The sequence below is a fragment of the Fundulus heteroclitus genome, chromosome 13, assembly GCF_011125445.2.
Source record: "Fundulus heteroclitus isolate FHET01 chromosome 13, MU-UCD_Fhet_4.1, whole genome shotgun sequence".
In the NCBI taxonomy this organism is placed as follows: domain Eukaryota; kingdom Metazoa; phylum Chordata; class Actinopteri; order Cyprinodontiformes; family Fundulidae; genus Fundulus; species Fundulus heteroclitus.
In genome coordinates this window covers 16,028,135-16,055,487 of record NC_046373.1, presented here as the reverse complement: position 1 = coordinate 16,055,487, position 27,353 = coordinate 16,028,135, and the positions used below count along the sequence as shown (strand labels likewise).

Sequence of the window (27,353 nt, the reverse complement as noted above, 5' to 3'; positions counted from 1 at the left end):
TTGCTTGGCAACAATCTTTTAAGAGGCTAATTATAAATGATTGAATTTGTTCTTAAACATCAGCGAGCAGCTCTCAATTTTATTTGTGCTCTTTGCATGTCTGTGTCGACTCCAGTATTCTAGTGTTGAATAGAAACCAGCTTTTCAAAACATTTAAATAAAAAAAATAAAAAATACACCGTTGGAGAAAGAAGAAAAGACGTAAATCAAGTGAGCGAGGAGGGAGATATGACGAGGAGAGTGTGCAGGATTGGTTTATAAATCAGCGCAGTGATCAGCGTTGCACTAAAACATTTTGCATCGATTTTGCCGGAGATGTTGTAACAGAGGATTTACAGGAGTTACGGTGGGAAGGAGATAGTAAATCGGCAGGCAGAAGCGTGGTTGGGGCGGGGAAGGAAGATAAACAATGTTTGTGTAAAATAATGAGAAGGGGGCTGGTTTTTTATCAAAGTCAGAATAAGCAACACAAATTCAAATTAGGAGACACAAAAAGGTCCACATTTGAATCATGAAAACAAGCCAAGAACTCAAGATAGACAGAAATAGAATTAAAAAACCTGTCTATTATTCTCTGCACCATCTTTAATGAAAACAAAACACCACATCAACATATAAACCTATTACTAAATGTGAAGCAGGGCGGAGGGGGGCTGATGATTCTGATGGTTCTGTTCAACCCGAACCCGCTACCGGATCTGAGTACCATGCAGGTAGTTAGCCAACCATGAACTCCTTTATACGTCATCGTCATTTATAATATGGATCAGTGTGTAGAGCAGTCACCTTGCAATGGAAAGGTTGTGGTTCAGATCATTGGATATTGGTGTATAAATGTGTGCGTGTTGGTGCGATTGGGTGGATGTGGCTGTAGTGTGACTTGCTCTGAGTGGTCAGTATGACTAGAAAAGTGTATAAATTCAGTCAATTTACCATAATCAAAGTAATCCAGAGTCAAGCTGTATATGAAGTTTTGTCCAAACCAAGTCATGAACAACAATGATCACCAACACAGCAGCAAATTGTGAACAGAATGGCTCAAAAAGGGAAGTACAAAGCTCTTCCAATGTCCACGTCTATCACGGTGCTCTGGTAGGACCTTGAGAGAACTGTGCTTAACTAATGTCTGCAAACCTGAATGAACTGAAGTAATCCTGGAAGGAAGAGCCAAAATTCCTCAACGATATCAGTCATCCAACTACTTTCAGCTACATGTTTATATAAAATAGATTTCTTTATAGTTATCTCTTAGAAATCCCTTCCCAGACGTCCTCTGCAATTTTTGGCTATGTAACAATTAGGGAATCAGACATTTAGGTGTCGGTAAAATGTTTAAAGTGGGTTTGCCTTCACATGGAAGGGAAGACGGTTGCAGCAGTGAGATAATCTAACTTTACTTGTTTTAGAGTTTATATAAACATACATAGCATTAAGTTCTGGTCAATCAGTTTAATGCATAGACTTGCTTGTTGGTTGCACTTTATGTTCAACAATGATTGATGTCCCAATCAATTAAAAGCTGTTCTCTTGAATAATGTTCTGATTAATAGAAACATTAAAAGTTCTTATTTTAAATAGTCCTTGTTTACAAACATCTTTATTTAGAGGGCATTTTTGTTGCTTGTGGTTAATGCAGAGAAAAGTCACAATTACAATTTTGGTTGAAATATTTCGTAGGCAGAACGCAATCATTTCTGCTCCGAGTTTAGATGCTGTGGGTCTTTTAGCAACTAATCCACACGGTGAGGAAACAAACTGATTTGTTGTTTTGTATATGTTTAAAAATACATGATAAATTAAACTGGGGAGGGGGGAAATCGCATTAAATCGCAATATTAAGATAAAAAATTGCAATTAGATTATTTTCCAAAATCGTTCAGCTCTACAACCCACCTCTTTTTTGCAGGACTGTCCTCGGCATATTTGCTGCTCCCATGGAGGCCCTGAGAGCGCAAGGAGCAATCTTCTTTGTGGCAGCCCTTCGATATGGAGCCATTCAGCTGCCCATTGGCAAGAGAACCTGAAAACAGGAAGCATAAAAACAGTTAGTCTCTGGCCATTACACTCACCATTCACTTGATGAAATCATCTCAACGTAAACTGCTAACTTAATTTCTATAAAAATTACCACATCCTGGAGCCGTATATTCACTTATATTAAGGCTTCAATCTTTCGGGAATAAACAGTGTTTTCATCGCTGCCTTCTGCCAGGGTTAATAACGCTCTTTTTTTTTTTACTCTTTGAAATGATGCAATAATGCAAGAGGAGGGGGCAATAAACATTGCTTCTGATGAGATTATGGTAAATCTGCTTTAGCCGACAGTGCAGCGCAGAGAACATGGGAATGACGATGATTGAAAGAGACTGACAGAAAGAAAGCACACATCATCTAAACTGTTCAAAACAGAGCTTGTGAGCAGCACAAAGCACTTTATATCATGCCCTGCTGTATGTTTTGTAGCATTTCAGAGATCAATGTTTGAGAAGAGGAAAAGCAACTTCCTTTTCCTTAGCCTGGCATAGACGGGATGTGCTCCCTATGACAATAAATTAAGGAAAGAAATAAACCAGAGGCGGTTTGAGAAAAGGACGTCTTCTGCCAGACATGAAATTTTCAATAAACCCAACTGAGAGAGAGAGTCCAGATTAAATATTTAGCAAGCAGCTCACTCAAACAAAACAAGGCTCCAGACAGATTTTTAAATCAAAAGTGACAAGAGGCACTGGAAACTTAAAAATCGGGTCAAAGAACAGAGTGGAAGTCAATAGTAATCAGAGTTAATTTTCTCAGGCGGGGGAGAGATATTGGAATGTATCTAAGCAGCCCGTCTGATTCAGCAACACTGAATTCCTCTTTCTCTTACTGAGTAAAAAAAAAACAACTGGAAATGTTTGAACTGGGTTATTAAGGAGAGTAAAATAGTGCAAACGGTGGATTTCTGAGAGATCTCTTTATAGTCAGGCTTGTTCCCAGAGTAGGTTGGTCATGGCCAGCGTCGCCCCTCTGATCTCTGATCCCGTTTATGGTGTTTATGGATAGGATCTTTAGGGGTAGTTGTTGAAAGAAAGATGATTGATTTGGGAACCTTCGAGTCTCATCTTTGTTTTGTGCAAATTGATGCGGTTCTGTTTCCATCTCCAGTGCACTGACATAGTTTGAAACAGAGGACGAACCTAGAAAAAGTCAGCTCCTTTATGTCTGAAGTCAAGCAAAAGGTGGTGGGGCGAGTCTGTCCCTGAACCAGAGGAGTTCATTTATTCTGGTGTCCTTTCTACAAGTAACCCTTGAATGGAGCAGCAGAAGGATGGACAGATTAGAGCAGCAGGTTGTCCCTGTCCTCAGCCAAAACGTTACGCTCTTAAACTACCAGGCTGTATACGCTCCAACACCTCAACTATGGTCATGAGATATGACCATGACCTGAAAGAATGTGATCCCAGTTATTCCTGACAGAAGGTGCTTCTCCCATCAACAACTATTATGCTAAGTTGGTTTTACCTTAGCATAGTTGTTTGGAGGTTTTCAGAAAGCGATAAGGAGCCGGTTGCAGGCGTTGTTCTCAGGCCCGGCTCTAAGAGTCTTTCTCCATTTCCTAAAACCTTTGTCTACCTGCCCAGCTGCCTAAACCTTGACAATTCCCCCTCATACAAACACATTCCACTTAGCCTAAACACCAGCTACATTGATAAGTAGCTTAAATATGTAATAATATAATGAGCACGGTTGTGAAAATGAAGAGTTCTTGAACAGCTTATTTGCTGTGCATGCAACAAAAGAAAACTTGGGAAGGGTTTTAGACTGTGGGATCTCATAGGCATTATGGGAGTCTGAAACGTTAGATTATTGGGAGTAGGATTGTCAAAACTATTGATTTTCCAGTAAAAATCAATGACTGCGAATATGCATTCTTTAAAAACACACATTTCCTCAAAAAACAATCCATATAAGTTTTTACTCCACCAGTGGGTACACATCTTCACACCTTAAAGCTGCAAAAAAACAGACACTATGCTTCTGGCCGGCCTAACAAAGGCTCACCTACACTCATGGGTGAGAGTGAAAACAGTGAGCCTCTGCTGTAAGTTTAAAACTCTGCTAACATGGCATCTACGACCAGAGGAAAGCCTTTGCAAACCTCTTTAGCTGAAAAGAAACGAGCAAAAGCGTTGTTCGTACACATTATTGTAAATCTACCAATGAGGCAGATTTACAGGAAAAGCGGAAAGTTACTCAACTCTAATGCTAGCTATGCTAAAACAATTGAAGAAAGTCAGTAACATGCTACAATAGTGAGGTAGTAAACATGGCAAATGGCATATAACACTAGCTGTATATTAGCTACATGCATACCACCACATTGTTAAGTTGATCAGATTCCCCGCAAGATATCTTTTTTTTTATATGAGCTGCATTAATTTCTACCTAAATAGTTTTACCCTGAGTGAAACAATGAAGATAACGTCTGCAAATAGTGGTAATCGTGTAACCATTTGCCGAGAGCAGGGGATAGATCTATTTAAACGATTAATACGAATTTATAATTCATTAGGATTTCATTTTTGGAAAATCAGGATTTTATTTTGCAAATGCGCTCATGGGGCTTCCATGAAGAGAATAGCATACAATGCTGAATATAGTTTTAGGAAAATATATTGTCAAAATTGTGAAGAGGAAACTTTTTTTTTTTTACCATAATATGAGGCACTTTAATTTATTAATTTACTTTTACATTGTAATTACACAAGTAAAGTGAAGCCTGTGGTTAGCTCATTAGGTAATGCCACTAACAGCAAACATTTTCTTATATTTTCATTGTTTACAATGACAGGGCTGCCATCTTGTTTTACGAGCTTGTATTTATTTGCACTTTGAATTTAGGTAAACTCTCAGACAAAATGCTTGAAATAAAGTTTTTAAAATAATTTTTATTTTTTGTGAAATGAAAAGGAGAGGGGAGGACTGATTCATTGCATTTGGTCTAATAACATTTGATTAATTTTTTTTTTTTTTTTTTTACGCTATATCACCAAGCCCTTCCTCTGCCCTAATAAAAACAGAAAGATTGAGATTTGAGCACGTTGACGAGCCAAATTTGGAGACCCCAGACCAGAACTAGAACTTACTGAATTGGCTACATTTCCATCATGGCCTAGTAATGTTTATAGATTTCCCAAAATTAGCTACAGATTGTTCCTGGAGAGAGAGGAATGTCTGGGTATCTATTCTAGGCGTGCTAGCTTCACAATCCAACCTGAGATTAGAAAGAAGAGCTGAATGGACATTTGGTGGGACGAACGAACAAACATATGGATGTATGAAAGAAGCAGCAGAAGACCGCCTGGAGACCCCCCCCCCCCCCCCCCCCACAAAATAAAATAACACCCCCCTCTTTTGCAAACATGACAATCGCTTTACAGCATCATAAGCTCTCAAAGCAAATGACTCAGTTCAGTTCATCACATTCTCTTTCTGCAGTGTAAATGTTTCTGACTTGATTAAGGCATGACAGTTCTATCTTATTCACAGTCGTTTAACAAAGAGCAGCAATGACTCACTGGGTCTCTCTCTTCACTTACTCAAAACTCAGATCTGGTTCAATCACCAAACACCTCAACACCAGCAGGTGAATTTATCCATCACTAATACTTGGCGCCAGAGGTTCCCAACCCACCCACTGAATTCCCTTCCGCTGATAAAGAATGAAGTCATTCACTCGCTGAGGCTAACCAATGTTAACTCAACTCTCGCCAACGGCCTGAGTCAAAGGCAAATTAATGAAGGATTAAAGAAGTGGAGCAACGGTTGGGATGAGTTTATTTTAAATCATATCCTGTCGGTAGAGTTGCTACTGGTGAACAAGCCCGGGCATTGTTTCATCTGATAGATGGGAAAGGGAGCAGTGAGATCAAATGACACAGCGAAAGAGACGGGAGGAAGATGAATGATTGTGGAAAAGCGTAAAAACCTCTCAAAGATATGATATTACAGTTATACCGTTATGTCTCTGCTTTGGGCTGGATGAACACACATGCAAGCATTTTCTCGTTGCTGCACGAACACCCTTTGGTTTAATAACACACATACGCAGGGCAGGTCAGTACCTGAACACAGATGTATAGTCATCGGGTACATCAGAGCATTAAGTAGAGCCAAGGCAATGAGTAAGTTTATTGCATTGCTTGAAATGTTTTATGTTGACACCAAAGAGCCACTAAGTCTCTAGGCCAAGGTGAATCACCTCTTTACAATTCTCGATTGGCACGAAGGGTCCAGGAAGCTTTTATGAATCAACATTTTCAAACAAGTCCTCTTAAAGCCTTTGTCGAAGGCAGAAAGGCTCTTTTCACTGAACGTCAACGTGAAATAAACCGTCTGTCCTCACAAATAAGTTAAGAGAGAACTATAAAATTTGGACGGCAATAAAAACAAACAGAAAGCAGATTACAGACCAGGACTTGCCTTAATACACCCAAAACCATTTGTGGGCATTACCCTTTTTTTAAACAGAATCCCATATACCAAAACTAACATTGTTTTAAAGATGTGTACTACAAGACTATTGCACTTTGCATGCCAAAAAGCACAATAACAAGAAGTATGCACCCTCAGGACTAGTGACAAACAAAACAATCGCATGATTTTAAACTGACCGTCTCTGGCTACTGACAACTCACATGCTAAACGAATTTGTAGTGCGGCTAGTGTAGTGCGCGTTGCTTACCTCCAGGACAAGACAAAATAATATATGAAATTACAAATACATTACTTGCTACTTAGTTTGAAGATTTAAAACTGTTTTTTTTTTTTTTTAAATCATTAATTAGATACAGGCTTTTAAAGTTCATAAACTGTATTGTTTTTTCCTTATAAAAAAAACTGCAATTGATTTGACGACTTCTTTTTTAAATACCTTAGTCATTTAGGGCACATAATACATCTTCTCGCTGACATGGCAGCCAATGGTGGGGTATTAGCCAGATGCCAAGTTGGATCAAATCCCTAAGCAGATGTTATGTAAATTTTATTTATCCTGATTTCCACTAATAAAAGAAGAGCACATACTGAAAAAAAAAGGCTTGCCAACCAATCAATTAACATTTTTCCAGTGGTGAAGCAATCCCTCTACGGACTCTACAGGTTATCTGTGTTCATCTTTGTGAAATTTCAACAGCGATCCGAAGCCCCAACCGGCTGAAGGAAGACGAAAAAGCTCTTTAATACCAAAGAAAGTTCATAACGTTTTTTTCAGGTACCTCATTAAAACCTATATGATCACGGTGTAAACAGTCTCCCCTCTGCTTCCGGACAGTGTTTTGTCGACGAACAGCAGCGCAAAAGCAAAACAGCTCATTAAGTTTAATTGTGCTCAGAAAATGACTGACACGGCGTCCCAAGAGAACGCAAAACAAACAAGAGTCGGCCCGTTTCAACAGCCTGCTCTTCTTTTCCCATCCTCTGCATCCGTCCATCCATTTCCTCCCATTCTCCGAAGAGTTGTTTGACATATGCTGGTTGCACATGAGTGCCCATCTGAGAGGCAGACCTGGGAATCTCAGGAAAGCAGAGGGCTGGGGATAGCCGCGTGCAGGAAGAGCCTGGTTCCTACCCTTAATTTCCGGAAGCAAAGATATGATGCCGGCGAGTAATCAGATTTAGGTGTGCTCAACTGAGCCCACTGCTGCGTTATGTTCGCCTCGGAGTCTCAAGAGCGCAAGAGGGCGTTAACAGAGGTACGTAGCAGAACATGGCATATCACAGGGCTGAGAGAAGCCCATTACAGTGAGCCGCAGTAATATCCAGAACTAAAGCTGGCTTGTTCAGACACTGAAAAGACATTAATTGGGGCAGAAAATAATCTTTCGGTTCTTTATTGCATTTCTCAACATGTGTGTACGACAAAATAAAGAGCCAGGCCACACTTTGCCTGGAAGACGGACCGGAGCCTCGTTGGCAGGAGCGCGGGTGCTGCTTTCGTCTAGAGTCACGAGATATGCATCACGACTGAAAGAACAAGATTCCGGATGCAAGCAGCTGAAATGAGCTCAAAGTAAAACAGCTGCTTCTCCCAATCAAAAGAAGCCAGTTAAAAAAATGTTCAGGCATCTGAACTCCTTTCAGGATGCCTCCCAGTGGATGTTTTACTGCCACGTCCCAAACAGAGGAGAGCTCAGGACAAACTAGAGCCCTAGTTGGAGAACTACGAATCCCGTTTGGCCTGAGAATGCCTAGGAATCCACAAGAATGAGCATTAGCACAATTTATTTCAATTCTGAAAATAAATATTCACTTTAGCTACTTTAGTCACAGCTGGTGGAACAAGTGTAAAGCGAACAACTGTTGCAGGATTATGACAAGCGTTTTAAAAGTGAAGTGAAAGAAAACTACTAGATGTGTCTAAAAATCATGTTTGGAGTTTTCTTTTAAAAAGGAGCACAGATTTTCATTTTGAAAGCTAGAGTTGGCCCATATGGACACAATGATATTTTTCTCTACTCAACGGTTTTGATAACCATTGTGATCCAGTTTCTAAGATGGCATCTAAAAAGCTGGGAGCAAACATTATTCATAACTAATGAGATTTTCAAAGTTTGTCATAAGCATTGTGGGAGATTCTGGCTTACAAGTAAAAGATGAAAGTTCCTCAACTAGCAGGATATTGATTGCAAACTGGAACCCATTTGCAGTGCTGCTTAAGGTGCAAATGTGTTTCACTACTTGTAAAACATCCCATTAATCAGGTTTACAATAAGGGTTGGTATCTGGTAAAATGCTTTAAAAAAAAATGGCTGCCCTGCATAATGCCTGATGGGAAACGTCAGTTTCGTTGAATTTTAAAAGCCCACCTTTATCATCATTATTGTTATTTCCGGGTATTTTAATTGGTTTATTGCTTGCCACTAATGATCACTGTCAGGTATTGCACTACATGTGCATAAAACTCTTAGACTTTTTTTTTTTTAAAATATGCCCTTTCAGAAAATAAATATTTTTATTATGATCATATTTAATGCTTCTTGCATCCATCTTTAGCTAAGAACGACAGCACAGCTTTCACACCACTGCCTTTTATTTGGGGTGTACAGAGGACACAGAGCAAAGAAAACAGAATTTGGGACTGCAGTTGATTAATCAAGCTTGAAAATGATGAACCTTGCTCTCAAAATAACAGATTTACTCTTAGATTGCCCCAAGACAATTTACGCCATATAAAAACAGGTGAAAATGGCAAAACATCCCTATTGCTACAATACGCATCTGAATAAAAGGCACAGTGAGAATCAGAACAAAAAAAAGTAAAACTGTATTCACAGTACATCAGAGAGTTTCCGTTCATTTATAACTTCAATAAAAAGGGCCTTGTTAGCAGATGTACACCGCAGACAACACATGTAATTATTAATATAATACACATTTTAATCTCCTTTGATGTTTGTTATTCACACTCAAACATCACTTTGATCCCCATTTTCCCCTTTACCAAACAAGTGCATCTAAAATTCCCCAGTGTGCTCTTTGTTCAAGTGATTCTTCAAGCCAGCATATGGTTTAAATGGCACCATCTTATAAAAAAAAAAGACACAATGGAAAGAGTTATTCTGAGAAAAAGCCCTCCGCAGAATCCATTCCCACACATTTTTCTCAAAGCAGAGGCACACACTACAATCGAATGCCATGTAAAATTGTTCAAAAAGGCCTGACGATACACTACAGTTGTTGTTTTTTTACAAGATAGGAGGGACAACAAATTAGGACGATTTACTGCGAGCCAGACGATCCAGTTCAGAAACATGGCATGTGTCTTGTGCCGGTTCAAAGCTAAATCTGAAGCATCATAAGCCAACGACGGGTTCCTGTGATGGCTCAACTCTTTTCCTTTTACCGAGAGAGAGCAAGCAAGGACGAACAGATGCAATCTCGTTCCCCTTCACGATAGAATAGCTAAACTCACCCTCGCTCAGGTATTTTGTTTTAGGCGTTTATTTTTCCCCCTAACCCCCTGTCTGTGCTAGCATACAGGAGGTTACATACGTCTGTTCTCCTCTGTACCGTCACGCCATCACCAGAAAGAGGAATAGAGGTCCAACGCAAGAGTTTTTAGCCGCCACAGCTGCCACCCTGGCTGTACAAGCTGGCGGCACAAATAGACAAGCAGGGCGACGGCAGACTGAGCGATGAACGAATTGGGAATGAAGTGCAAAAAAAAAAAAAAATGGTCAGAACAGCAAGTCCTGAGACGTGCAGACCGGCAGGAAAGGAAAGAAAGAAAGAAAGGAGAGAAGCCAAAAAAAAATAAAAAATGGGCCAACAGGGAGCCCTCTCCTCAGCACCCCATTGTGTTTGGCCAATGGCCAGCTCCTCCATCAATAGCACTTAGGAAAATGGAGAGGGAGGAAAGGATCAGAGGGGAGATGCAAGGAAGAATACAGCAGAGGGATATGGCGAGAAGAGGACACGGCTACATAAAAAGATGCAAACGGCTGGAGAACTCAGGAGGAAGAGTTTAAAAAACGTGAAAGAGGAAGAGAACAGCGAAGATGGAGGACAAATGGGTGGGAAAAAAAAGGGAGGGAAGGCTTGGATGACGGTGACGATAGTTAAGACAGATGGGGCAGAGGATGGAAAGGACAAAACAGGACAGGGGGAGAAAAAAAAAAGGCAGAGACATAGATGGATGAAGGAAGCAGGAGGTAGAAGAGGCTATAGAGACGAGAATGACGCTTTGGATGTAGATAATCGAGGAGACAGGAGCTGGCAGTAACCGGAGCCCCTATTGATGTGTAATGAAAACCCCGTATCAGGGGAGAGGAAACCGGAAGGACAAACGAGAGGAGGAAAATAGGGGTGGGAGAAGAAGGAAAAAAAAGGAGCGGAGCCATGTGGTTGGCAGAGAGGATGCTGGGGTGAATTAGCGGAGGATGGGATGCAAAAAAAAAGGGGCATAATGTGTTTCGTTAAATAATGCAGGGAAGTGGCGAGACGTGTGATGGAGATGGTTAGCTGCCAACAGCAAAAGGTGAGGCGCATGAGAAGATGGTGCGTTTGCTAGGTGTGGACAAAGAGAAAGATGGGTGGGTGAGGAGACTGATGCATAAAACCGACCTGACAGATTTCACAGCTAATCCTCATTGAAAACAACAAGGTTATGTAAGAACTAGTCACTAGTAAGAGAAAAGTCCTGAATTAATGTAGCTTGAACCTTTTATTATAAAGCATGAACGTGAGCTGGCTTTGACAAAAGGAAGATATCCTGAATTACAATAAAACTGGATGTGATTTTAAACAGCATTTCTACACATTGTACAGCAACATATTACAAAATTGTAGTCCAGGTGGTAAAGCGGCACACAGGGGTTTCTTTTTTTTTAAAATAGCACGGTTATGGGATTAGGTGATCAGAGGCAAACTTCCGATCCGATTCCAAGTATTTAAATCACAGTATTATTTTAACAGTCATTTGGGGGGAAAAAGTTACGTTGAACTATAAAATATTGACCTGATATTAAATGAACTAATGCTACCCAGCTAGATGTCTAGCTTGGAAGTATTGACGATGGACTTTGTGTTTTTACAAATACGATTAAAAGTTCAGAAGTCCCAGTTGTATTTTAAATTGTACATACGCAAAGCTTTGACCTTGAGAAGGTCAAATGCAATCCAAATTTGTTTAAAGATCTAAATAGTCCTTTCATTACGCATTTGTGTCAGTGCGTTCACTGTATTTAGGGAGCGGGGGCTGTTCCCATTACCTGAACATTCAAAACAGAAAACTGCTTGTTTTTGCCCTGTGGCGCTCCGTCAGGCCATGATATGCCCCTGATATGCAGCCTGTACTGGACAGACCTATAAGAGGACAAACCTGGCCAGAAATTGCGTACAGTTTCGGATGGTTTGGTGTGTTTCAGCCTTTAAACTTGATCTGACTGACATTTGTGTTGGTCAAGAAACTCAAGATTGAAATCAGCCATGTCTATAAACCTGCCTATTTACATGTTAATGTTCGTTAATATGCACGTCCCTTTTCTAATTAAAGAATCTGATTTTTTTTTTGATCAGAGTTGGGGAATAAAAAAAAAATCTGACTTCTACTACACTGTCGTGAAACGTAAAACCATAGTCTTCTATTCAGATACTGATCTGTGCAGCAGACCTCAAAACAAACACGGACATGTTTTGTTTTACTTACTCTTGACAGCTTTTAACTGTTTAACGTTTTTAAAAAAAAGCTTAGCTTAAAAACAGAAAGCAACATATTCTTTATTTAAGAGCCACTATTATCCATGTTTATTCACCTAATTCACCGGTTTTTACACACAAGATTTATTTGTGGCCACACCTGTTCCTGCTAGATAATATATCATCCGATTGAGGAATAATGTGTATAATCAAGCAAGGCCTGGCAATCCAGAATGGCTGTTAGTTTTGCAGTAATAGCTGTGCAAATCGGCAACCTGCAACAAATGTCTGGCCTCGACATGAGTCCAGACACACTAACCCGCGGTCCTCTAAAAACAGCAGGAGCTGCCCATTCAGGATGTAAAGCATGCTGCGCATGATCCTCCAAAATGGCTGACAGTTTCCCCACAATGTGTATGGGAGATGAGGAAACTGTGCCGCTCACGCTGCCTCCCGAAGCCTCGCTTACCCAGGGTGCTCTAAAGCAGCGGGCCCCCCCCCCGTCTATTCAGCACCAGCTCCCCCCTTTTGTGCCGTTGCCTCCGGTGCGACGGGCCATCGCCGTTTTTTAATGAGTCATTTTTATTCAGGCGATAAGGTCAGACACCTGCAGAGGCTTAAAAGACCCAGAGTGCCAAATGTGAGGTGGAGCAGTCGCAAAGGACGGGAGGAGGCAGCCTGGTGCTGTCAAACAGTGAATAAATGAAGGTGTGGAAAGATAAAATAAGGAAAAGAATGCCGGAGCTGTGAAAATATATATAAAAATAAATAAATTCTGACATATTTCAAAAGTCCCCTCTTATCTGTCTGTCTCCATGTCTGCTGTATGGAAAAGCTGCGAGACTGAGTGCCATCTGTCAGCGATTCCTTTTTCCTCCCCGTCTCCTTCTCTCTGCATCCCGACTTGTGGAGAAAAGCTAAGAGACGAGTTCAAATCTGTGCTGCTGACTGACAGGGAGGGAGAGATTTCTGGTACAGAAACCGGGGTCAACAAAGAACAAAAAAAAAAAAAAAAACACAAAGCCATATCGGCTGCTTGGTACAAAGAAAAGCTCTTTATCTCCCTGTGCTCTCCTCATTCCTGTACTGTTCCAGGTTTACACACCAAATCTTCCCCCCAACCCAACAGTGAAAGCAGCAGGCTTCCACCTGGAGCTAGATTCCTGAGTATGTAAGCAATTTCAAATATTAAACTCTTGTTTAAGTTCCTGTGAGCACACGTTTTAATAAGTCTTGTCCCCGGAGTGGGTGTAAATGTCCAAGCTGGAACGGATTAACACCACGTAGACATGGTTTCCTGTCTGCAGCACAGAACAGATTTGCTAGCTGATGAAAAAACATTAAAAAAAAGAAAAAAGAAGCTTGAAACACTTTGAGCCCAGTGGCTCCTTTGAGGATGACACACTGTACCAGCAGGACTGCCCAGTTCCCCCCACAATAAAAGGCCAACGCCATTCCTCAATCGTCTGTTCCAAGAACATCCAGCGAAAACCCAACATTTAACTTCCCCCCCCCAAATCCTTCTGCAGACGCTTTGATTTTTGTCAGAATAAAGAGCAAGTTCCCAGCTTTGGTTTGGTTACATTTCATGATTACATTTTACTGTCACAAGTCCTCGTTTGACTCCAAGGGAAGGCTAAGCGTGTGCATCTGAAGGACCTGGGCTAAAAGGAGAAGCTACAAAACTCTGAGACATCCAGTTTCTGCTTTCATTCAATGTTTGGATCTAGGCTCTGATCCTTGCATGCAGATTTTTTCTTGCTCTCCACAAACCCCGTTACAAACCTACCAAGAAGTGAGTTTGTGCCAATAGCTTCATACTCTGCTACAGTAACAGTAGAAGATTTTAGGCACCGTCCATTACTCAGAGCATAATTACTGCTCCTAGATTCAATCACCTGCGAGCACATAATGGGTCCTGACCGTCTCTAGCTCTAAACAGGCTGGCCAGAGACAGCTCTTATCTATAAATGTCACTGAGGCTCATTGTTGGGCTCCGCGTCTTCAATCCAAGTGCCTGAAAGCTGCTAGCAGCCTCCTGTTCTGAGCCACATTACGTTGCCGACGGGTCATTTCCCATTTGTCTGGGAGATGTGGTCATGTGACCAACAGTAGACCTGAAACTGAATTCCCAACTTCTTCTGGATAACAAACAAGCTAGCGCGGCATCAAGAGCACAGCCAGCTGCTAAAGGAAAATAGAAAAGTGGCAGTCCCTAAAACCTCAAGAGAGCCCTGCTTCAAAAGACAACTTTCTTTTATTCATTTCTTGTGCCATATGACCGGCATGGTTATAATTTTTGGAGAGCGTCTGTCGGAGATTGCTTTAACAAGAGTCATTTCAAAGACACCCGCTTTGAAGGAGATGTCATTCCAGCTCGGGCAAATGATGATTTATGGCAATTTTCTGCTCTTAAGGTTTATGTACTTTTAGAGGACTGTGAGGAAACGTGCTTATTTGACTAAATACATTTTTTTTTGTTAAGATCTGGAGCTCCTATTTTTTCAAGCCTGACCGGCCCAAAAAGAAATCAGATCAGCACCTAATTGAAATAGCGTCGATAAGGCTATAAAAATCATCAGAATAGTAGATTATATTTTACACAAGATTTGAGCACTTTCATGAAGATTTATCTAAATAATTAATCAGAACTTTAATTTACAAGACAAATAGACCGATAAGCAGTTATTAACCACATTGGTGCAAAACGGCTTGTTTAGAGGGGATGAAATGGAGAATAAACAGGGAGCAAGATAAACTGAGACTTGCACCATTCTGGATCCATCCAAATAAAATGTCCCCCCCCCCAAAAAAAAGCAACGAGAATAAGCCACGTATTGATGGCTTTAAACTCACCGTTGGGGTTAGTGGTTCCGTCGCCATCCAGCTGCCGTTTCTGTGCGGTCCTAAATTCCTTCAGGGAGAGGTAAAGCACCTTTCGCATCATCCGTTCCTCCGACCACGGGATCCCATCACTGTCATCCTGTGAACACGTGCAGAGAAAGGAAAACAGGTCAGTATGAATTATTTACAGGATCTTAAGCTCCCTCTCTATTCCCCCGCACCATTTTTTTAAAATCATTCCCCCAAACTACTGCGCACATGAAGACCGCCATAGACAAGATTTGATTTTAGTCCAATAAAATGAAAAGAAAACACATCCTTTATGCTGTGATCTATGCTCCGTTCTGTTGCTATACAGCGGGAGGGAAAAACGTGACTTGAGGCGAAGGTCAGGAAATGCTCACAGGCCGACTGAGACGCCGACAAAATAACCCAGACCTGCGAGTCGTCAGCTCCGTGCCAACGAACGCACGCAGAAATGTAGCTCCTATACACTCTGTAAACACTATAATGAGACGGGAAAAAATATTTGCTTACAAGGACTGCAGCCGGTTAGCGGCAATGTGGAAATTACATTATGCATTAGGCTGCCAAGAAGGGAATAAAATATGGGACGCATAAAGCCATCGTATAGAAGCCATTATGAAAGCTTTACACGAGATTAAAATACAAAGTTTGAGGCTGAAGGAGAAAGCCTTTACATATTGTTCCTCCTCATGGGCTATGGCACGGCGCGTGAGCGTAACATGACACAGAGGAATGCTTCTGCATGAGGTATAAAGGATTAACCCCCCCACAATGCAACGGTTGTCATGTGCTACAATGATAAAAAGTTCAGAAGCAAATGAATAAAAGCATCGTGCAACTTTGCAATTGCAAAGAATATAAAAAGCCACCAATTATTAAACAAACAATCTTTGCTTATTGGGTTTTTAAAAGCTCGTTAGAAAACCATCCAGCTGGAGAGAGCTCAGCTATAAAAAGGGTCTTCAGAGAGATTCAAATAGCAATGACAATATTTCTACTCTCCCTTTTGCTGCAACCTGTTAGATGCTTAGCTACGCTAATGACTTAAAGAAATTAGGTTTGGATAATAATCGAGACTGGAAGCAGGATGCAAGAGGTAGACGTGGAAAAAAAGCAAAAAAAAAGAGCATCTGTCCGCTTGACTCAAATCTCTGTGGTAGGCTCAGCTAAAGCGCTAGCAGATATAAGTGTTGACGAAACGCATTAAAAAGCTACAACTCTAATAAAAACCTGCTGCCAATGCAACTGAAAGACGAAGCGTCACGGTAACGAAAAAAAACAAAAACATTTCGTCTCGCTGCGGCCGCAAACCTGGATGCATCTCACTGCAATTCCATTTGACAGACCTTCACAAAGGAGGGCGTAATTTTGACGAGGAAGGAAAGGGATAAATGCTTTTGGAGATTTTCCGTCGATAATTACCTCAAAAATGTGGCATGGGATTTGTAATAAGTCAATACTTCCCCCTTCTACTGCAATAACAGCTGCAAGTCTTTCTCGCATCTAGAAACCGAAACGTTTCGTCAGACAGTGTCTAAACATAGATTATCATGCTTTGCTACAGACTTTGACTGGGCCACTTTAACACACGGCTATCCTTTGATATAAACCATCACCCTTATAGCTCTGGCCGTACGTTTGGGGGAATTGCGATTCTTGGAAGGTGAACCAACAACCCCAGTCCCAAGTCTTTTGCAGATTCTAACACGTTCCCTTCCAGGATTGCTCTATATTTAGCTCCCCCTCCATCAGCTCTGCACATGAGCCTTCCCACAGCATGATGCTGCCGACACCATGTTTCACCATGGGGGAAAAGCTATAGTCAGAGCAAGAACAAACAAAAAATACTGATCTAGAAAGAGAGATCCTTGTCCTGCATTTTATTGCAGGAATGGAGGCTGAATGCATGTTTTTACGATTTTTAATTGTGAAATAAAAGCCCTAGTAAAAGAGTGCGGGAGAAAAACAGAAAACCCCTGGTTTTATAACGCCATGTTGTCTCCTATACCGCCAAAACGACTGTCGCCTGTGCACCTCTCCGGTTGTGCTGCCGATAGTCTATCCACGCTCAAAAATGTGATCAATGCAGACAAGCCACTGCTAATTATAGCCGCATCGACACAGGGTGTGTGCAAAATGTGTCAGTGTGTTTGACACACAACTGATGTCTGAGGGGTTGTGTCAAAATGCGGATAGATGACGATATGATGGAACTGCATGCAGGAAGAGATTGTGACAATATGCCGCGTACAGTCAGAGCTAATCGTTTTCTGCAGTGCAAGCCTGCACGAGATCAGGATAAGAGTTTTGATAACAATTACAGCACATTTTCCTCATCGTCACAATGTCTCGGTCACCGTCCCTGAGATTTCTGATATGTCTATGATAATGAAAAAGTAGGGTTGCACAACATAATGAAGAATTAATGATTATCACAACAGCACTCGTAACAAATGACTTCTTGAACTGTAATGAATGTTAGGCGATTATGTGAGCAAATTACATTGGTAATATTCCTGAAGTGAATCCGGTCACACTTGTTTAACGCAGCTTTAAAAAAAAAAAAAGTTTCAGAAGGTAAAGGGGTGATACGCTGCTCAAAACGGGCGGGGGGGGGGGGGGGGACATCTGATGCTTCAGACGTCGGCCAGAGGCAACTTTTCCAGTAAAACCTCATGGTTGAGATTTTAAATAAATAATTATTGGGGTATTTTTCTTTTACACACACCCCAGCTGGCTGAGTATAGACCCTTCGTTATCTGGGGTCGACGTTCGCTATGAACCCCCGAGAGGATAGAAATTAATTTATTAAGTTATATCACTCGCCCAACATTCGCCGCATTATCAAACATTTTCCCCAACATCACATCGTAAGACCTGGACCTGACTGGTGCACTGCAAAAAGGCAACTAAAAGTAAGTAAAAGTTTCTTGAAATTAGTATATTTTTCCTTGATTTGAGCAGCTAAATAAGGCATCTTGCCAATGGCATGAGTATTCTTACCCCTAAAATAAGATAATTAGATATCTTTCACTTGAAATAAGATGATGGAGATGAATTGTTCTTGTTTTAAGTGCAAAAATCTTATTCCATTGGCAAATAGTCCTTATTTACATGCTAAAATCAAGGAAAGATACACTGATTTAATTTTTTTTTTTTTTACTTACTTTTAGTTCCCTTTTGCAGTGTGGCGGCCATGTCTGGCTGAATACAGACCCCCGGCACGCACGGGGACACAAAAGCGTCAGAAACACACTCGGCACGGCGACGCTCACTCGGCCTCCGACAAAGACGGAGAGGAGTACGTTTTATGCGCAATACGAGGCCCCTTCATTACACCGTCGCACGGCACACACGCTCACCAGAGAGAGAGAGAGAGAGAGGGGCAGAGCTAGACTTCAATTATGCCATTTCCCCCTGTAGTTAATGTCATCTAATCCATTCTTTGTGTGTGCAAAAGCCTGCCAGGTAAGCACCAATTACCTAGACAGCTCACTAGCACGCCTCCTCTCACGGCGTGGCGCGGAGCCAAACGTACACTGGCAAACACGCACGCAGCACCGCCGGTAAATCTCTCGGTTACAAACAGCAGCTTACGGCTGACGGCTGAAACACTCGAACGCCACAGAGCTGAATATAAAAGCAAGAGAGGGGGAAAAAGTTGATAGACCGACCTCAAATTTTGCCTATGTCTCTATTTTTCTCTCTCTCTCTCTCTCTCTCTCTTTCTCTCTCAAATACTATGTGGTTTCCTCAGAACTGCTGGCAGGCGTCCACAGATATTTCCTGTACTGTAAAACACAGCGACGAGTGATGGATAAAACTAGCAGGGGGGAAAAAATGCCTAATAGTAATATTAATAATAATAGCAGCTACTGTTCCCTGAAACTATTGCTTGAAACTAAGCTGTCCAACCTGTGATATGCCACTAGTTTTGTTTCCCTCAATGCATTCCTCTACTTCTTGAAGATTTTCAACCACAAAATTATAAAGAGGGAAAAAAAAAATCCACCTGCCAGAAGACAAGTAGGGAAAATAGCTACTCAAATGAGCAATAGCATCAAAATGTGTTGCGCCTCGCTTTGCCAGTCACACGTTGCCACATTTCTTTTTCGCTGCGACGCCGAACGCCACCTGGCAGTGTGGCGCGCCTGTACCCCACAAGGTGAGGGGGATTAATGAGCGCCGGGATCTTTGCGCCCCTTGTTACCAAAACTCTTTGAAACGGACAGGGAAGCTGTGACAAAAACCTGTTACGGTGTGCAGATTTTTTTAATAAAAGTGCCATATTACTTCTTGAAGATTTAGCTGAGGTCGTAAACAACATACGTGGATACCCAGAGCAGGACCCCCCCTCCTCCCTTCCCTCCCTTCCACTGGATAGGGAAACCGCCGGGGAACCATTATGCAGCCACAACAGCTGCTAGTTTGGGGCGCTGCCACAAAAAGCAAGCAAGTATGGCAAGCCAATTGAACATTTTATCATACGGACTGCTCTTTAATTCCGATTTGAACAAAACATGAAACTAGAGCTTTTCTTAGTACGGATTAGGGCTACACGATATTAAAAAATTCCCATGATGCCGACAATATCACATTTCGACACTTAAAACCCAGTAGACATGCCATTTGTCGTCGGAAGAAAGAAGGTCTAGACAGCTAAAATGCTCATTATGAATAGGAGGAATGCTGTTCTCAGTATCTGAAATGTCAGGTTTTACTGGAAAGTAGGGTTGCACGAGAGCTCCAGCAATGGCTGCAGGTTTCGGCGTATATTACTCTAATTTATGTGATCCATCAAACCCTTTCAGAAGATCAGATGAGCTGGGAAACAACCTAAATCAAAATTTGAGCAGTACTTTACAAGCACTGCCTAAAATTTATTGTAAAATTTATATGATATAAAAATGCGCCGTGCCTTTAAAGGGCATCCCAGAGTCTGGGTGTGTTGTGCTTGAAACCTGCGTGTTGAGAAAAAAAAAAAAAAAAAACAGCCGCACTTTATCAATCAGCAAATATAAACTCTGTGATCTCACAGCAGTATTTTTATCCCCTCCAGTCGTTTTTCATACTTTTTTCCCCTAATTTAAAAAGCACACAACAAGCAGCAATCACTGAAAGATGATATTTCCGTATTTGGCCAACACAGCTGTAATTTGCACATTCGCATTTCAGTAACGTGCGAATAAAGCATCCAGAGGATTTTTTCATGTTTTCCGAAGGTGTGTAACTGCATGCAGGCGCACGTTGCATGGTCCAAAAATAGCACCGCTGCCGACTGCACGGACGTCACGCCAAAGGAATGTGGGCCACGCGCCAGCTGTGATCTGCTCTACAAAAACTGCACCAAAATCTGTTATTCCAAGACACGTTTCCTGTTGGAGAGGGAACAGAGGGGGTAAGGTGGAGCGATCGATGGATGTTGCAGAAATGTTATTTTAACCAAAGCCGCGGGCGTTATTAAATCCAGTAGTCACGACGGCCACATCTCCCTTCACATCTTGATCTCTGCTGTACGCCTTTCAACAACACATGGGCCCCATATGACTGAGGATATACTCGGAGTTCACAGGCGAGGCAGATGACGGCAAGATGTTAATTACCTAATTCCCCCTGCAGATCGCTGCTAAGGTCGCGACCAAGGGTTTGCAGATTAGAAACATTTGCTGCGTCCTGATTGCGGCTCCGACGAGAAACAAAAACACGTTCAAAGTAATAATCCCGGCCTCCATAAAAAGATCCCCTCTATAGCCGCCTCAACCTTAGCCGCCTTTTCTTTCCGCTTCGTGCAAATTAGATGATCTATGATATCGTCGTGTTTTTTTTTTTGTTTTTTTTTGAAGAGGGACTGATTCACCGGGAGAAGCTGGAGATCCAGAGCCTTACATCAGCATAATCTGAGGTAGTTGCTAAAACCAGGCCAACAGAAATTTACATTCCAACCCTAACTACATCCTGGTCCCCCCCCCCTCAGCTCTCACAGCGTCAAGGAGACCGGATGCTTAGCTCAGCTAAGAGCTCAGGGAATAACCGAATGGAACAAGGTTTTTTTAGGTCCACGGTGGACAAGAGGCCCTATAGAATCTCCTCATTACACTCCCAGGCTCACTGCGTTGGAATGTGGGCCTTGTATTTACACTAGTTGCGCTGGAAGTGCCCAGAGAGTTGCAGAGCTTTTTCCATGAGCAGGAGACACAAGGAGGGTAAATCTCTTACAGACTGGGGGGTCCTCCGCGGCCATGGATTAAACAAGCTAAACCAGAGATGCAATCAACTATTTAGCTGCAAAACCATAGCGTGTTCGGGAAACCAGCATCGGAGCATACACGATGCAATTTAGATGTACTCAGACGTTTGCCACCGAGCTAAACATTTCTGCAGACAGGCCACAGGTATCTGGGCTTCCAGAGGGGCATAACACCACGTTTCAGTCCCGCCGAGGAGTATAAACGATCAGGATGGTAAAACCAGCAAGGATCAGAGAATTGAGGTTAGAGAAAGGGAGTCTTACACTTTTCTGGCAAGAAAAGGGGGAAAAAAAATACTTTGTAGCTGTTGCACTTTTACTGCAAAGAACAATAACGTTACCAATGTTCTTTGATTTTTGGCTCACTTCTGCAAGCGTCCCAGACTGAAAACAAAGACAAACGGAGTCGCCAGAATCAAAGACACTTGTGTTTATTGAAGCAACACAAGAGACGCACCAATCAGCCTTTACATCTGGCTGACGCCAATTTTTGATCTTCTTGTCTTAAGTAGTCAGATCTGATGATTCTGATTTTGTATTAATCCAAAAAAAAATTTTAAAAAAGGAAAATAAAATCCAGATTTTCCAAAAATTAAAAAGCTAAAAAGTATTTGAAACGTGATTTTCATAAACACTTTTGTCTGTTCTACAGCTGGCAGGATAAATTACACATTCGCTTAGGGCAGGAAGGCTGCAAATCTGTCCTTTTATCTTCGTGTAGCGTCTGAAGAAAAAGCTGAAACTGGCTAAAGTCGGTACTTGCAGGTCAACAGCTTTAAAAACAAACAAACAGATGAGGTAATCTGCCACAGACCTCTGACTGGTGCATCTCTAAAACAATACCTTGCCAAACGAAATATTTAGAACAATATCGACGCGTAGCATGATTGACAGAAACTTGGCTTAAATATGTAACCAAACTGAGCAGGCAGCTCAATCTTATTCTCTCACACGCTTTACCATCAAATTTCCTTTGAGAGCTCAAATTTGTACCCACTGACTAAGAATCTCAGTTAAAAGCTGCTTTCATGTAGTGTACTGTAATAAACTCGATAAAAAAAAAAAAAAAAACGTCTCCCAGCTAATGATCAGAATATTCCCCACCCATGCAATTTGTGCTGTTAATTAGTACCATACAGAATAGAGCGCAGGCCGTGTTTATAGTAGAATATGTCTCATTGCATGGCACACATCACCAAAAGAACCCCCCCCCCCAATCACAAAGCAGCAGGCTCCAAATAACAGTTCCCTGTTTATTCAGAGCCACGCAGCCAGGAGAGCTGCACAGAACTGCTGCTGCGGGAGTTTTAAGTGCTCGTCATAAAGCGGAACATTACGCCGATCGCTCGGCGTCGGCTTTGCGGCCGTGCCTCGGTTTTTAGAGCCGTGTTGCCATGGTTTTTAGGGCTCAGCTGAGAAAGATTCCTCACACTGCGAAGTTGCACTTGGCAGGTTCGGGGAGCTGAGCCACGTCTGGTCTTACAAGTGGGCTGAAATACGGGCCTCATGGTAGAGCCGTGTGCTAAAATATGCTATAAAGCAGCCCCTCTCTGCGCCGACAGGTTGCATAACAAATGGCTCCCTTTCAATAATAAACCGCCTTGTTCGACGCAGTTACCCCCTCCAACTCTGTCACAGGATCGTTCTTGCGTTGGCTTCATGTCACAGAGCAGACGCTTGACTCTGTGCCTGCGTCTGCATGCGCAGTTCTTCCTAGCTGCGGTCACGTGGAATGCAACATGCGATTGACGGGGGACCCCCCCCGACATGCTGGTATTCATCACAGTAGCTGCAGCATCCACTGCAGTGTTCCCCCGGTTCTTAAAAGACGCTCTGAATCCTGCTTAACAAAAGGTAAATCTCATATCCCAGTAGTTTGCTATATTAGAAATATAGAAAATGTGAAAAAAGGATGAATATTTTCCAGTTTGGATACTTTTAGTGCAGCTAGGATTTTTGACCGTTGCGTCAGATGCTCTCAGAAGCATTTCTGACATTTATTTAACAAATCATTATGAAATCTTATCATACGTGCTTAATGAAAGACATTATATTTTAAAAAAAGAAAAGAACACAGTAAAAGTGCCAATTAGAATCACCAAGACACTGTTCTACACAAACTATACATGAAAGACCGTTTTAACAGCGCAATTTCAATGCGGTACCGCGCACGTGACGTCACCGTCTCAAGAGCAACGCCCCTTTTGCCGCTTAGGTAGGGCATACAGGAGAGAACGCATACAGGAGAGAACGCACGGATAACAGATATGACCGACTTTACAGCCGTTAAACTTTCCCAAGACGATGTCCCAGGCGCACGGTTTACTGGTCGCACTGTCGAAGAACACACCAACCTTCAGCTCAAACGATGGCTTGAGGTTAGAGGGCTTAAAAAGACTGGAAAACTGGCCGAGTTGATGAACGGTAAGCTTTGTTTTTTTTTCCTGCGCGGCGATCATGGCAGCGTCGGCCGTTTTTTTTGTTGTTGTTTGCAATCACCGTCCAGGAATGGGTATATGTTTAATGTTTGTCTCATTTGAAATGTTTTTGAGTAAGCTATCCTGGTAGCAGGCTATCATGTTAGCGCCTGCTACCATGATAGCCTGTATGCTATCATGGTAGCAGGCGCTACTTTATTAACATGTCGGCCACCAAAATACTCTTACCTTGACTTGATGTCGCTGGAATTGGGTCAGGATGTTCTTCGGTTGTGCCCTTTCCTCCGACAAAATGCTTGCTACATATGTACTTGAATTTGGTAACTTTTTCCGGGTTGAACTGTTGTGTAGGCCGACCGCCCCGGTGTTCCAAGCACACACATTTCTCCTTGGCAGTCTTGAAGAAAACATCCTTCATATGCGGCCGATCAGCGTACCTCGAGTCGCTGTTGCACGTTCCATAGCAACAATGTTTAAAAACCATGGTTTTAGATTTGGAAAAAGCATTTGTTTACCGAGTAAAACCAAGGGTAACGCACGTCTCTTTTACAGCGACACAGCGGCGGACTATGCAAGCATGCCCTACTGCGTACCACGTGATGTGACGTCATCGTGACGTTGTGTTTCTAAAAATAGCTCGCGCGCGGTACCGCATTTCCTGGGTTCTGTTTTGGGAACCCTGGAAACTCTCATATGATTGGCTCAGGAACCAGGAAGTAAACACGGGCTACATACTGCACTGAAGCCGTTCCGGACCGTACCACTAGATTTGAAAGGAGAAAAACTCGACTAAGACATTGTTGATAGAAAAGACAGACTGCTTATAGGGAATGTTAAGGTGACAAATGAGTTAACTTTGCTGTAAATGTCTTACTTATTGCTCCTTTAAGCGTACTTTTTGTGATCAACAATGGACTAAAGTTAGAGAACATGCGACAGTTGCGCATTGTCCATTTTGTTTTTATCAACAAAAAGCAGGATTTTGACCCTCTTGGTTAGGCTTTGCTTGTTTGGCCTTAGGTTTCTTATTACTGCCACCCACTGGACTGGAGGTGTACAGCAGTTTCTTTTTACAACTTCACCCCACGTCATTAAGCTGATATTTAAATAAATCAGCTCAGGAAACGCTTCTTAAAACTGAAACCTTTTTCGGTTTCAGCATAATATTAATATACCCAAACAATCTAACATCTTACCAGAACAAGTCCATTTAAACCTATTGAATTACAAAAGATGGTGCTCTGTACTAAAAACATAAAGAATAAAAAGAACACTGAGTACAAAACCTCATGTACTCAAAAGCTTGACTTTTATTGGACTGACAGCCAAACAGTTTGACACCGTCAGACAACCCACAGAGAAACTTTACCTAAAGAACTGAAAGCAACACTTAATGCCACCTCAGAGTCCGTACAACACTTTTAATTCACTCAAAGACTGAACTTTTAGTAGGATGCAGAGATTAATATAATATTACATAAAGTACTGCCACGGCCATGCAGTCAGACCGGTTGCCAGGTCAGGTATTTAAATGATAGACTTGTTCAATTCTGGTTACATTAAAAGCATTTCCTTTTGAGACCTATGCTTGCAAAAACTTGAAGATCAAGATAAACAACTTCCCACATGACATTTCGTTCTGAAGCCTATACACATATGGAATATGTTACAATGTGCATAAAGCCGCAAAGCTGCAGCCTCCCCCACACGCAAACAGAAGTAGGGAACAGGAAGGCCGAAAGGGGAAACAGGGTAACCTCATTACCCTCGTGTCTTGTCTGTCAGGAACAGCCTACAGGCTCGCAGGTTTGTAAGAATCCACTGAAAGCTAACGGCCTCTGGTCAGGTTAGGCGGCATCTGTTCGCTGCTAAGGGGAAGAAGCTATTTGTGTGGAAGCGAGCCGGGGTGGGGAGAACACCTGAGGGAGGGCTCTACAAAGTCTTGATGTTAGCCTTGAACAGGCAGACTGCACGTTTCCATCTGGAATCAGGTTAAGGTAAGAGTGTAAACAATCAGTCGGAAAAGGTGCGCAGGCAGCATCACACTCGGGCCCACTTATACAACAATAAGTACCATAACAATAACCCCCACAACTCTCAGCCTGAGGCTATAAGCTCATTCAATCCCAACACATCCTGCAGAAGCACATCCAGTCCGTGCCGCTTCCCTAGAATACATCATTAAGTCCTCTTTTTACAACCAATAGACTGAAAGGGTATTTTATTTTAAAAAAAAAATATTCATCAACATTAGAGAAGGAAAAAAAGACCAAAAACGAGTAGAATGACAGATTACAGATATTTCTCCAATGAGAACAACCAAGCAAGTTAAAAAGCCAGATCTGATATAGCAGAGATGACTTTGTATTCAACTCGCATGCTTTCAAAATACTAAAAACGCGGACAGCTAGCCTCTCTGCTTTTCCCCCGGATCTCTCCGGCTCTTCCTACGCTCCTAACAACCAAAATATGTCCGGTCTTATAATTAGAAATGCTCAAAAGGCGTGCGATAGTGTGAGTCAATTAGTTCTCTAAAGGTCAATGAGCAGCCTTGTATGTGTTTGTGTGCGCTGCTGCTGCTGCTGCAGTCTAGCTGCCGCCTCGTCTGGTGAGGACAATAAATCAATGAGGCTGCATGGTGTGTAGGGCCGTTTTCACAGAGTGGACGCACCTCACTGGTCTGAACGCAGCAAACCGGGGCGGGCGGGCGGGGGGGCAAGCAGCTGAGGTACAAAAAACATCCCCTATTTTATTTAACACAGCCAACTCTGATCACCTTTGTGTTTTTGTACGTTAAACTTAAAATAAACTCATCGTGTATTACAGTAGCTTAATCTCCCACCAAATAAAAAAAAAAAAATGCAATTTTGAGTACAAATACGCAGTGAGGCAAAAGGATTCAAAAGGATTTAATCCCAGTATCATCATTGCACGCCTTGAGTCACACTTAATGAATGAATGAATGCACAAAAAATCATTGGATACAACTGAATGACATCATGGACCTATTCAAGTCCAGATCTGCTACCAAAGCCGAAAAAAACCCCACCCTTCCCTCTGCACCCACAATTTAAGCCCTTTGTCTTCAGGGAGGAGATACACCTTTAAGTTCAGAACAAGCAGGCCGAGGAAATGTTTTCTCCTCAAAGTCACTAACTTTTTACTTTTTAAACAAACTGTAGAGAGAAATGTCCTGATTTAAAGTCGCATTTTAACTTCAGTTTTACCTCTACTTTATCATTCATTTATTTTTTAAAAAGGTATGTTTTATCTTGATCGCCTTTTTTAAACTTTATGAATCTAGGTCTTATAATCCTACCTTGTCAATGCTCTGCATACATGCTTGTGTGATTGTTGCTTCTCCTACTCCTTCCAAACTAACTGCCCTGCAGGGACCCAATGAAGCCAAGTCTACAGACAAAAAATCCCTTTAAGATGAACGTCACTGAAGCACTTTTGAAAATCTTGATTCAAATTTATAAGAACTTTCATTTATAACTCTACTTTCTGCTATGTACAAACCGACTGGTTGTTTGAAGAGGGGGAAAAAGGTATTTTCTATACAACCATCACACAGAAATGTGAGCAGTTTGCCAAACTCTTTAAAAAGAGCCATGTGC

At 41.9% G+C, this 27,353-nt stretch overlaps 1 protein-coding gene across 1 annotated transcript in view; it reads right to left on the bottom strand.

Moving 5' to 3' along the window:
• Positions 1-27,353, bottom strand: part of jarid2b (jumonji, AT rich interactive domain 2b) — a 136,059-nt gene that overhangs the window by 59,918 nt on the left and 48,788 nt on the right. Inside the window, exons 2-3 of the mRNA XM_036145208.1 lie at positions 15,034-15,160; positions 1,894-2,020 (exon numbers count right to left, since the gene is read on the bottom strand). Of these exons, the coding sequence (XP_036001101.1) occupies positions 1,894-2,020; positions 15,034-15,160 (254 nt within the window). The remainder of the gene's footprint in view (positions 1-1,893; positions 2,021-15,033; positions 15,161-27,353) is intronic.